General features: G+C 36.6%; 1 protein-coding gene across 1 annotated transcript in view; it reads left to right on the forward strand.

Annotated features, from left to right (window-relative positions):
* Positions 1–13,473, forward strand: part of LOC115209933 (dynein heavy chain 10, axonemal-like) — a 188,621-nt gene that overhangs the window by 91,228 nt on the left and 83,920 nt on the right. The window contains 5 exon segments of the mRNA XM_029778568.1: positions 1,540–1,741; positions 2,999–3,276; positions 5,470–5,622; positions 8,377–8,702; positions 10,873–11,080. Coding sequence (XP_029634428.1) covers positions 1,540–1,741; positions 2,999–3,276; positions 5,470–5,622; positions 8,377–8,702; positions 10,873–11,080 — 1,167 coding nt within the window.

The raw sequence follows: 13,473 nt of genomic DNA on the forward strand, positions 1-13,473 counted from the left end.
CCATTATCCTACCAAAATTGACTACTTACATCTAGTAGCAGTAATATACTGTAGAGTCAATATCCCTTTTCCAGTGAAATTCTCCTCGTACCTACTTGTAAGAAATCACTATATTTTAAATGGTTTATAAATTAGTGAATTAGGCCAGATACTTAAGAAGTGTCTTAAATTTGGTGCCTCAAAGTTTTGAATTTAAGTCTGTAAAATATATAAAATAAAATCTTGTAGAATTGTGTTGAGTCCTTAAGTTAGCTATTCTACTTGCTTCAATTTATCTATCTAGTTGAAAATCAATAGCTATTTTCCATTGCATTAATTGCTGTTAAGAAGAGTACCCATTTGTAACTGTTTGTTTTCAAAATTGATGTAAATGTAGTGTTCAAATTCCAATGATAGACCGCAAAATATTCTTTAATATCATTTTGTTACATTCCATTCGATCATAATGAACTTAAACTTTTGTATTTATTAAGAAGACCCCCCCCCCCCCATTTAAATAATTTTTATTATATCTATTTACATTCTGTTGGTAAAAGTCCTTTCTCTACATGAATAAGGATCATCTTAGAATGGCACTAAAATGTATCATTCAGTTTTCCTGAAATTGACTCCTCATTTACAGCAAACCAAATTGTATGTAAAAAACCATAGTATCTTATTGAAAACTTCAGTGTAGTGACCAATTAATCTTAGATCTGAACTTTGAACCACTGTAATTCATTTGCTGTGAGGCAATCAATAACATCTTCCTTGAGTGTTAAGTTCAAAGCAATTATTACATAAGACCTGGAATATGAAAGTTTTAATTATGAAAGATTTTAATGTAACACTTCCCTTGCTGCTATGAGTCTTACTTCTTGATTATATATTCTGATAGCTAAATGAAGCAGGCATAGAGGAAGTAAATATCTTTACTTTAATGCCAATGATGTCATATGAACTGTTACATGTTTGATCAGTTACAAAATATACAAAACATTATCCACCTAAGGCAGTGCACCATGTTATCATAAGTATTCTTTTTTTTTTATTCTTTTTATTCTTTTACTTATTTCAGTCATTTGACTGTGGCCATACTGGAACACCATCTTAAAGGGTTTTTTTAGTTGAAGAAATTGACCCCAGGACTTGTTCTTTGTAAACCTAGTACTTAATCTATCATTCTCTTTTGCTGAACCACTAGGTTGCAGGGATGTAAACCAGCATCAGTTGTCAAGTGTGATAGTGGCTGGACAAACACCGACACAAAGCCACATACACATAAATACACACACACACACACACACACACACACATACAAACACATATATAATATATATATATTTGATGGACTTCTTTCAGTTTCCATCAACCAAATCCACTCACAAGGATTTGTAGAAGACACTTACCCTCCCCCCCACCCCAAGATACCACGCCGTGGGACTGAACCAGGAACAATGTGGTTGGGAAGCAAATTTCTTACCACACAGCCACACCTTAAAAAAAGTATGACTTGAAAAAATTATTGAGTTGCTGACTTTATGACTTATCTTTTTATAGGTCAAACAATTGACGAAATTGCTTGATGCTCTCATAACTGAGGAAGTACTTAATACTGATGTTTTGGAAGCTTACTTTTTGTTAGCATTGTATTGGTCACTTGGTGCTTGCGTTATTGATGATCACAGACCAAGGTTTGATGATTTTGTAAAAGGTGTTGCTTCTTTACCATGTTCTTCAAACGGTGATTCGGCAGAAGCAGGTAAGAGGATTTCTTTTAATATTTTGTAATTTCAAGAAGAGATAAGAACCGTATTAGCTGTGAAAATGGGAAAACTGCATAAGGATGTTAGATTTGATATTAGTCTAATGTTTGCTAAGTAGTAGTTGCAGAAACAAATAGACAAGGAAATAGTTTCAGGGATACGCAGTTCTGGGAAAGAATAATTTGTTAATATTAAGTATAGGGTTTTAGAGAGAAATTCAGAAAGATAGCCATTCCAAACCAGTTCAATAATTAAAAATAGCATTCAGCAAGTAGTTTAAGTGGTAAGGAACCATTGAAATAGCTGTAGTAGAAGTAAAATAATGGCATGTTTTGATTGGTAACTATTTATTGAAAGTAGGTCTTTATGTGTCACAACACTACTGGTAAAAATATTTCTTAATCATGCACATACCTTCTTTTGATAATAGACTGTTATATAGTGAAAGTTTAGTTTGTACTATAATGATAACAACCTACCTACCTATCTATCTATCTATCTATCTATCTATCACACACACACACATTCTCTGTTTCTTTCTCTCTCACTGTATTTCTCTCTTAACACTAACAACAACAACAATGGCAACTTGTCATTATAGTGAAAATCTTTCCTTAAAGTATGTGTTGCACTGTTTCTATGTTGAAAGTCATATAGAAACACACAGATGCACACACTCAAATGACTGAAAGAGTAATTAGCTATATTGTTATATAGTGCCAGTTAGTTTCTCTTTTTTGAAGCTGTGTTGCATTGTATTGCATTGTCTCTATGTTAAAAGACATACAGAAACACAGACACACACACAATAAAAAAAAATAACTACCTACATTGTTATAGAATGAAATCCTTTTTTTTTGAAACTGTATTATGTTGTGTTGACAGACTTGCATTTAAAATTCCCATGTTTTTAATCAAAGCTTATTAGTTACTATGGTGACAACACTACCTATCTATCTATCTTTCACACACACACACACACACACACACTGTATTTCTTTCTCAACAAAAACATTTTCTCCTCCCCTTCTAAAACTACATTAGCATTACTTCCCTTCTTTCCCTCCCTCTAATAGATGTTGTGGCAGACAGACAGATAAAAATCTACTTCTCTTTCATAAAATAAGATGTTCAGGAATGTAAAGAGAGATGAAGAATTCATTGTCAGTAAATTCTGACTATATTTTTGAGCTCTTCAAATTTCACTTTTCTGAACAATGGCTTGTCTAAAATGTCACTGTTAATCTTTACAGGAGAAATCCCAGAGTCAGAAAGTACTTTATATGAATATTTCTTTGATCCTGAGAAACGAAAATGGATCCCTTGGTCCAAGAAAGTACCCCAGTACATTCATAACCCAATGGTAAAATTTAGGGAAATATTGGTGCCTACTGTTGATACTGTCCGCTGTACTTGGTTGCTTCAGCTGATGGTGGATATCAAACAACCAGTAGTTCTTGTTGGAGAGACAGGTACATCAAAAACTGCAAGCATATCAAACTTTCTGAGGTCCCTAGATACTGACACCCACGTGAGTAACAGATGTTTTTCAAATATCTTCCTCCCCCTCATCATTATTAACGTTTTTGTTAACATTAAAGTATGATAGATACAACAATAACGATTGGTGACTTTCTTTGTTGTTGTGTGTGCCAGTTAACGAAGGACTGTTATTGATGGCAAGATGCTGTGAGCACAGGGATAAGGTGGGGCTGGGGGAACCTGGATGTAAAATTGTGATGATGGTGATGGCTAGTAGCACCAAACAGAAAAGCTTGATCATAATTCTCTTCATCTTCTTGAGAATTTTGGCAAAGACAAATACAGATAATGACTACCAACACTGCTACCATTATCACTACCACTATTTGCATTGTCATATTATTATTATCACTATCAACAGATATCAGAAAATGTAAATCATCAGGTTCAATGTAATTCAGTAGTTAGTTTCATTACTTTTTTGTGGTGAGTTCAAATGTTACAATTCATTCTTCTGGAGTTGTAAGATAAGTACAAGTAATATACTATATTTTTCTATTGCTTAGGGAAAAGAGGAAGAGGGGGATGATGATGATGGTGGTGGTGGTAGTGGTGGTGATGATAATGATGATGATGATGAGGGGTAGGGGAGGGGAGGAGGAGTGTCTTCTACCTATGCAGACCCTCCCACACAAATAAGAAAAAATATAGTTGATATTCAGACTGGAATTCTGTAGCTTTGTATTTGCAGGAAAATTTTAGTTGGAGATAGGTTCTAGAGAAGTGAAGTTCTGAGGAGTCAGATTGTGGGAGGTGTTTAAATGTGGCATTTGTGATGTGTAGGAGAAAAGAAGGGGAAGTGATATGCAGGTTGTTAGTTCAAAGGATTAAAATCCATTATAGTTGTGGAAGAAGAGACATATAAAAGAAAAAGAATGTTTGTGAACTAGCAACTGTGCAGTGTTGGTGAGTAAATCTTTGTCAATTAGGGAATCTTTTTTTGAGGATGCATCTTTGGATGTTGGTATGTTGGCCACTGTCCCAGAACAGTACTCTAATGTAACTCCTACTTGTGCTTTGTGGGAGGGAGCTAGTTGATTACATCCCTGAAGTGCTTACCAGCACTTATTTTATTAACCCTGAAAGGATGAAAGGCAAAGTAGACCTTAATAGAATTTGAACTTAGAACATAAAACCAGAGGAAATGCCACCAAGCATTTTGTGTGGCATGCTAACAGCAATTTTGCTAGCTTGCTGCCTTGGATAAGAAGCAGCAGCAGCAGCAGCAGCAGCAGCAGCAGCAGCAGCAGCAGCAGCAGCAGCAGCAGCAGCAGCAGCAGCAGCAGCAGCAGCAGCAGCAGCAGCAGCAGCAGCAGCAGCAGCAGCAGCAGCAGCAGCAGCAGCAGCAGCAGCAGCAGCAGCAGCAGCAGCAGCAGCAGCAGCAGCAGCAGCAGCACAGCAGCAGCAGCAGCAGCAGCAGCAGCAGCAGCAGCAGCAGCAGCAGCAGCAGCAGCAGCAGCAGCAGCAGCAGCAGCAGCAGCAGCAGCAGCAGCAGCAGCAGCAGCAGCAGCAGCAGCAGCAGCAGCAGCAGCAGCAGCAGCAGCAGCAGCAGCAGCAGCAGCAGCAGCAGCAGCAGCAGCAGCAGCAGCAGCAGCAGCAGCAGCAGCAGCAGCAGCTGCTGCTGCTGCTGCTGCTGCTGCTGTAATGGTTTCAAATTTTGGCACAAGGCCAGTAAGTTCAAGGGTGAGGTTAAGTCGATTACATTGACCCCAGTCCTCAATTGGTACTTATTTTATTAACCCTGAAAAGATGAAAGACAAAGTCGACCTCAGCAGAATTTGAACTCAGAACATAAAGACAGACGAAATGCTCCTAAGCATTATGCTTGGTGTGCCAGGCTTTGCCATCTTAGTAGTTGTAGTAGTAATAATTATTATTATTATTATTATTAACAAAAAGTTTTTGGGATGGAGAGAGGGAAGCTAGCTGTTGTGGTTGTTTGTTCATGTACAAAATTTGAGCCTTAACTAACATACCATCCTATCATTTTACATATTTATTCTATTTCCAATGTGACCTTAATTTCTTTTTTAAGAGTAGAGTATGATTTAAGCACAGTTTGGCTGCTATCTGTAGTAGGTCAAGCAACAGTAATTAGGCCTCCTCATGGTCATGATGGTAGTGGTTGTAAAAGATGATATAAGGTGTTTGCAAACTATCTTCCATTCATATCTTTTTTCAGTTGTTGCTAAATATGAACTTCTCTAGTCGCACCACATCCCTTGATGTACAAAGGAACCTGGAAGCAAATGTGGAAAAACGGACTAAGGATACATATGGCCCTCCTCCAGGCAAACGACTCTTGATTTTCATTGATGATATGAACATGCCACAAGTAAGATGTTCTCTAGTTTTCAATTTTGAATTTGGACTTTATTTTAGGTTTCTACATATGTTAATGCATGTAATAGGTACATAAGACATATAGTGGCAATACAGATGTGATAGATGCCTAGGTGTACTTAGCATGTATTTGTGTTCATGTGTTGGAGTGACAAGGACCATCTAGTCATCCTTGAGGATGACTGATGACTTGTGCAATGACTTTTTTTAAAGTGAAGAGTTGTGCACTGTCAACCTTACTCTTTCAACCATGACCATCTTCAATCCAGTGGCAAGATCAGGTCAAGATAATTAGGGATGCAGACATATGCAGTAAATGACCAAAATGTTTTACATGCCTCATATTGCTCTCTGCATTTCACAATGTGTTGCTGCAATTGCCTTCCCTCTGTTGAGCCATGAAGGTTTGTCTACCTATGCATGTGAAAACTGGATCCATTGGATTAAGCCTTCACATGCATAAGTAGGCAAGTCCCAATATGCTAATTGACCCATAGCTGGGACCCTGACAGGTGCTACTACTCCAGGTCAAACTAGACCTGTGTGTGTGTTTGTGTGTGTGTGTGTGTGTGTGTGTGTGTGTGTGTGTGTGTGTGTGTGTGTGTGTGCGCGCGTGTGTGTGTGTGTTTTACTGTCTCCTCACCTTGACATCAGATAATAGTTGTAAGCGAGTGTCACTGTCATGCAGGAGGTGTTCTTTGTTTCCAGTTTTCCAGGTAATCATGTGTGGGTATGGTGAAATATTACCTTGCATGGAAACAGGTGAAGGTTGGCAACAGGAAGTGAATCCAGCTGTACAAAATGTCCGATCCATGTGAGCATGGAAAAATGGTTGTTTTATATTCATGTAATTTGTAGATGATGATATTTTCAACTGAGATTTTACAACTGTGAATTAGTTATGTGTATGTACATATATTTACTCAGTTGCTGCCATTTATCCTTGACCGTTCCTTTGTGTTGATGTGCCATTTTTTATCACTAATAAAACTGTTGGTATTTTTGACGACACAGATATGCTAGTGGAATATGATGAAAAAGATTTATAATCATTCACCCATGGTAGTAGTTGAATAATATTCTTAAGGTTGCAATTTACTCATATGCAACATTTTTCAGAGCTTGTCACTAATTCAGTTCTTAACCAAATTGAAAACTGTTAACACTTTTGAAGAAGACAGTTCCTTAGCTACATTTTGGCATTAAAAAATTGAGATTTGGTCCAGTAGAAAAAAGTTTACATCAAACTTTGTAGCGACATTATAGGAGAGTAAGTAATGCCTCCAATCAAGTTTAGATCGTTAAATAACATTTTTATTTTAAAAGCAAAATATATTTATCTTAGCTTCAATGATAGAAGAAAGCATGAGGAATTTTACAGTTTTGGTCCCATACAACAAAAATCTATATCAAAAGAGTTGTGAAGTAAAATATCATGAAAAAATTATAAGGCAAAAAATTACATTTAAGTATAATTAACTTTTTTATTTTAAAAGCAAACTATATTTTAATTAAGCTTAAATGATAGAGCTCAATTCAAAGAATTTCATGGTATCAATCTCATGCGATAAAATTTTAAAAGAAAAAAGTTACGAGTGTTTGTTTCTGAAATTTGAGAGTGATAATATAGTTCTATACTTTTTTATGAATATAGTTCTATAAGGGGATTTTTAATATATGTCACTGGCATCATAAGGAAAAAAATTATCAACGACACCACTAATTGACACATTATTAATTAACATAATAGTATAGCCTGGAAAAAACACATGGATTACATGGAAAGATGCAAGCAAGAGAAATGATATTCTTAAGATTATAAACCTCGAAAAATACAGGACAAGTTATTACATTTGGAAAAGTTTAGGACAAGTTATTACATCTGGTAAAATACAGAACAAGAAGACTTTTTCTTAAAATATTGCAGCTAAAGATAAAATTTGAATATTAAAAATTATTTGATTTTAATTTACTAAGTAACATTATAATTAAGAAAGGTATCATTTTGTTAAAATATTGACACACAAGAATACTTAAAAAATGAGAGCCAGAAGTACCAATATAGCTAAGGTTTTATGCAAAATAGAATAGTATATAAGGCAGGCAAATTCATTATGTAAAAAACAGGCATTGGGTCAAGACTAAAAATGTGAAGACATGGCAATAACTCAGGCAATAACTCAAGCAAGTTTTACTGTGAATTTGTTGTTATAGATAGATTTTACTGTAATATATAACTAATTTTTGTTTTATTCTATTTATTATACTAACTAATTATGTACTACTATTATTTTTTATAACTTATTTTCAAATTTCTAATTATTAATTAATAATTTAAAAAATAATTTTTTAAAGTGCAAAAAATATTTTCAGTTATTTTTTGATTTTGAATAGAAGTAACAAGTAATAACAAATAGAAGTAATAACTTGTAATAAAATTTTTAGTTTTAATAAAAGCTAATATTTTCTAAATCTAAATATTTTATTTGAAATTTTATATTTAGCTGTAATATCTTAAGTAAAAAATTTTCTCGTTCTGTACTTTACCAGATGTAATAACTTGTCCTGAACTTTTCCAAGTGTAATAACCTGTCCTGTACTTTTCCAGGTTTATAATCTTAAGAATATTATTTCTCTTGCTTGCATTTTTCCATGTAATTAAAATATCAATAGTTTAGACAAAAGATAGAGCACTGTTAGAGATTTAATAAATAATTTAATTTACATCTGTCTTACTATTTTATAGGTAGATACCTATGGTACACAGCAACCCATAGCTCTGTTAAAGCTTCTCCTTGAAAAAGGAGGAGTGTATGACAGAGGAAAAGATTTGAACTGGAAACAGATGAAAGATATTGGATATATTGCTGCTATGGGTAAAGCTGGAGGTGGACGCAATGAAACTGACCCTCGATTTGTGTCTTTATTCACTTCTTTTAATATGACTTTCCCGTCTGAAGAATCATTGTATGGGATATATAACTCAATCTTAAAGGGTCATGTGAAGCCATTCTCTCCAGAGATACATGAAGCTTCAGTTCCTGTAACAAAGATGACATTGGCTTTGTACAAGTAAGCTTCTTTTTTTCCCACTTTTATAAATGACATTATTTTTTTGGAATATTGGTTTGTGAAGTTCATTACATATAGCTATAAGAATAGCATGTAAATATTGGGTTGAGAAAGCTTTTGGATAGCCTTTATCTTTTTCCATCCCCAAAAGTTTTCAACCCAGTTTTACATACTATTCTTTATAGCTGCATGTGATGAGCTTCAAGAACCACTATGCCAATAAAGAATTATTGCACATTCTCTTGAAAGGTTATAAAATTCTTTTGGTGTTAAATGACATTATATTTCTCCTAACACTACCCAACTGTTATTGCATATCATTATGGATAATGGTGCTTGTTATGTATGCATCTTTTATCTTTTACTTGATTCAGTCATTTGATGTTTATTGGGAGTTACATGTATGGATCAAAATAATTTGATTCAAACTCCTTAGTACTCTGAGTTTCAAGCATGTGGCTAGTCTTCAGCCATTGAGTCTGAATGAGAGTTTGATTAAAGAGAATCAATGTTTACTGCTGGATGTTAACCTGCAATTGATTGAGAAAGATCATGCAGTGTCGCAGTTTGATGTTGGTATTTGAGTGACAACAATTACTTGGAAAATACTGAATGGTGAACAGGAAATCGACCACATGGTCAACAGGTAAGTGGTTGTGTGGTTGGAGGTAAGTAGGAAGGGGCAGTGGATGTGGGAGTATATATGTGTATATATGTGTACATGTATTTGCCCATATACCTGCGTGTATGCATCCGTACTTATATGAGTGTGTATGTGTGCTTAGATATAGATTCACACATGTGCAGGCATATGCACACACACACACACAAATGCATGCATATGCACACACACACGTATGCATGCACACTTCTGTCTCCATGTGTACATGCACATGAGCACATGCACATTCACATGCATACATGTACTCAAGCATATGCGTATGCATGCATACCTACTTGAGTGGTTATGCACAAAGGGTGAGAGTATGCAGGTAGACAGGCATGTAGAAGTGTTTGGGATTGGTGATTTGTGGTGCTGTTGATGGAAGTTAGCTTGTGATGGTGACCTTGGTGCAGGTGGTGCTGGGGATATACCTCCTTAATACCAGTGTGTGCGTTTGTGTGTGTGTGTATGTGTGTGTGTGTGTGTATGTGTGTTTGTGTGTGTGTGTGTGTGGTGTGTGTGTGTGTGTGTGTTTGTGTGTGTGTGAGTGTACATCTATGCACATACACACTCATATAAGTACAGATGCATACACATAGATATATGGGCATATACATGTACACACATATACTCCCACATCTATCACCCCTTCCCCCAACCATGTGACCAATTTCCTGTCCACCACATGGTCAATTTTCTGTTTACCATGTGGTATTTTCCAAGTAATTGTTGTCACTAAAATACCAACTGTGACACTGTGGGACTTTTTTCAACTAATCACAGGCTAACATCCAGTAGTAAACATTGACTCTCTTTAATCAAATTCCCATTCAGACCCCATGGCTGAAGACTAGCGACACGCTTGAAACTCAGAGTACCAAGGAGTTTGAATCAAACTACTTTGATCCATATATATGAAAGACTACTGAATGTGGAGAATGATTGGGAGGAGGAGAGCCTGCCAAATGTTGACGCAGTAGAGGCCAGGTATCCGAGAGGCCAGCATAAAGCAATTAAAGGTATGAAGCCAGGAAAAGCCCCTGGCCCATCAGGAATCACTGCTGAGATGCTTAAAACAACAACTCACTTCCTTCACCAAGCGTCATATTAATACATTGCTTTTGCTATGTCCTCATGTTTGTTTATTTTTTCTTTTTCTTTTGAGACTTAGCATCCTAAATTTGCCCCTTCTTTCCCATATTTCTACATTTTACACACATATTCAGATAGCGTAACTTAGCGGTTCACCAAAAGAGACTGATAGAATAAGTACTAGGCTTACAAAGAATAAGTCCTGGGGGTCGATTTGCTCGACTAAAGGTGGTGCTCCAGCATGGCCACAGTCAAATGACTGAAACAAGTAAAAGAGTAAAAAGAGAGTAAAGAGTATAGCATACGTTTACAAATGTACAAACATAGAGATACACTAAATCCATAATGTTTATTTGTTATCTAAGTTTTTTAGTGTCTGGTAGTACAGTGCCATTTATTTCTTTCTTTTTATAGATTTGTTGTCCAAGAATTACCTCCAACACCTTCAAAATTTCACTATATTTTTAATTTACGAGATTTGTCAAGAGTTTATAATGGTCTGTGTCGAACAATGCCAGAACGCTTTTCTGAAACTCAACAATTTCTGCGGGTGTGGAGAAATGAATGTTTACGAGTTTTTGCTGATCGTTTGACCAATGAAAAAGACAAAAGTCTTGTACAAGTAAGTTTATCTGTGAAATGTAGAGCATTATCTGTCACTCATGACTGACTTTAATTAATCCATTTAACCACTGTCATTTTGGTTCCTCTTTTTCATAAACTGACTTCAATCATCTTGCAATCATTTCAATGTTGATATTGAATACAGTAGTTATAGGAAAAAAAGAATACCAAAATATGGCCCCCAAATGTGAAAGATACTACTAATCTACTGCTAGTAGCTTTTTGAAAATCACACTTTTTTTATTGTAACTACAAAAATAGAGGAAATATATATTATTTTGAACTTGTTGAATCTGGAATAAGGAGCAGGCTTTTTGCAATCTGTGAGTTTAATGTCATTAATGTTCCACTTAAGCTATTACAAAAAAGACATAAACTGGGAGAGAGAGCATTCTAAAGGGACAGTATTCTGGAAATAAATGGTTAGTGTGAGGCCAATGGGATGAACATATCAAATGTAATAAGAGGTAGGAAGACAAGTAGGTTGTGAGTGCCTGAGTAGTTGAGGTATAAGACCAGCCAGCTATGAAGATTAGAGAACATTAAGAAGTGATAGGGAAAACAGAGAGAGAAGACAGCATGTTTGTGGACCAGAAGCTGGAGTGTATCTGATAGTGGAACAGAGTGCTTGTGGTTCAGAAGCTGAAATATGCCAATTAGTGACTACAACTAAAATTTTTTAAAGCCTTTTTCTACTTTGTGGTATCAAAATGTTCTTGGACTAGTTATGTTCAATAAAAATTAACTCGAGGCTAGAAGGATGCCAAGAAGCAGACCAATCCAGAAAAGAAGGATTTGGAAGCTAAAGAACCCTTCACATGGTCAGAGATTTAGGGACATCTTCACTGAGAAATTTGATGAGAAGCGAGGAGGAGCTACAGACTTCAGACACAGAGGGTAACTGGAAATTCCTATGCAACAGCTTACTGAATGCCACAGAACAAATCTGTGGCTGGTGCAAAGTCCCTTCCAGACCTAGAGTAATGTGGTGGTGGAATAATATGGTAGACAAGGCTATTAGAGCAAAGAAACAGGCCTGGAAGAGCGGGGGTAGCAGGGAACTGTACCAGACAGCCCGAAGAGAGGCTGGGCAACAATTATACATAGACAAGGGAGAAGCAGAAAAGAAGAAGTTTGCCAATGTTCAGCAATGTGAGGACCAATGAATTGAAGTATTTCCGATTGCAAGACAATGTGTGAAAGAAAATTGTGATGTCACAGGAGAGAAATGTGTCAGCATGGATGATAGTGCACTTGATTTTAATGATACTGAAAAGAAAGAGGCTTGGAGATGCCATTATGAAAGGCTGTTGAATGTAGAAAATGAATGAGAGGAGGAGAGCTTGTTAAATGTTGACCCAGTAGAGTTAAATGAATGGGAAGAGGAGAGCCTGTTAAATGTTGACCTGCTACCCGAATAGATAGCACCCTGGTAGATAAAGCAATTAAGGATATGAAGTCAGGAAAAGTTCCCAGCCCATCAAGAATCAATGCTGAGATGCTTAAAATATCGGGTGATGTGGGTCATGGCCTAATCACCTGTATTGTAAACCAGGTAGTTCACAAAGAAGTCATACCCAATGACTGGCGTAGTAGCACCATAGTCAGCAGCTACAAGGGTAAAGGTGATACTTTAGACAGAAATAACTACAAGGGTATCAACTTCTGGATCAGGTGATGAAGGTGATGAAGGGAGAAAGTCTGCAAAGATGTGATGCAGTTCGGTTTAGTGCCAGGTAGAAGCACCATGGATGCTATATTCCTGCAATGGTAACTACAGGAGAAATACCTAGCCAAAGATAAACCCCTATACTTGGCTTTTGTGAACTTGGAGAAAGCCTTTGACAAGGTCTTCCGATCTCTTATCTGGTGGGCGATGTGGAAACTGGATATTGATGAGTGGTTAATAAGAGCTGTACAGGCCTTGTACAAGGATGCCATTAGTAAGGTAAGAGTCGGCAATGAGTATAGCGAAGAATTTCGGGTAGAAGTAGGTGTTCACTAAGGATCAGCCCTCAGCCCCCTCTTATTCATCATAGTCCTCCAGGCCATAACAGAGGAATTCAAGATGGGGCTGGCCTTGGGAGCTCCTCTATGCTGATTTCAGGTGTGGAAGCAAGGTTTAGAATCGAAGGCCCTTAGAGTCAATGTTGCAAAAGTCCTAGTAAGTAGGAAGGTGAACACATTACAAACCCCTTCAGGTAGATGGCCCTGCTCTATCTGTAGAAAAGTTGTAGGTAGAAACTCCATAAGATGTACCCAGTGTAAGCTATGGATGCATAACATCAAAGGAAGCTTAACTGGGAAGATAGCTTTTGTGTGTAACAGATGTACAGGAGCAATAAACACCACAGATGCTTAGAAAACTGATTCCATCACATGCCTGGGGGA

The sequence above is a fragment of the Octopus sinensis genome, linkage group LG1 (genome assembly GCF_006345805.1).
Source record: "Octopus sinensis linkage group LG1, ASM634580v1, whole genome shotgun sequence".
In the NCBI taxonomy this organism is placed as follows: domain Eukaryota; kingdom Metazoa; phylum Mollusca; class Cephalopoda; order Octopoda; family Octopodidae; genus Octopus; species Octopus sinensis.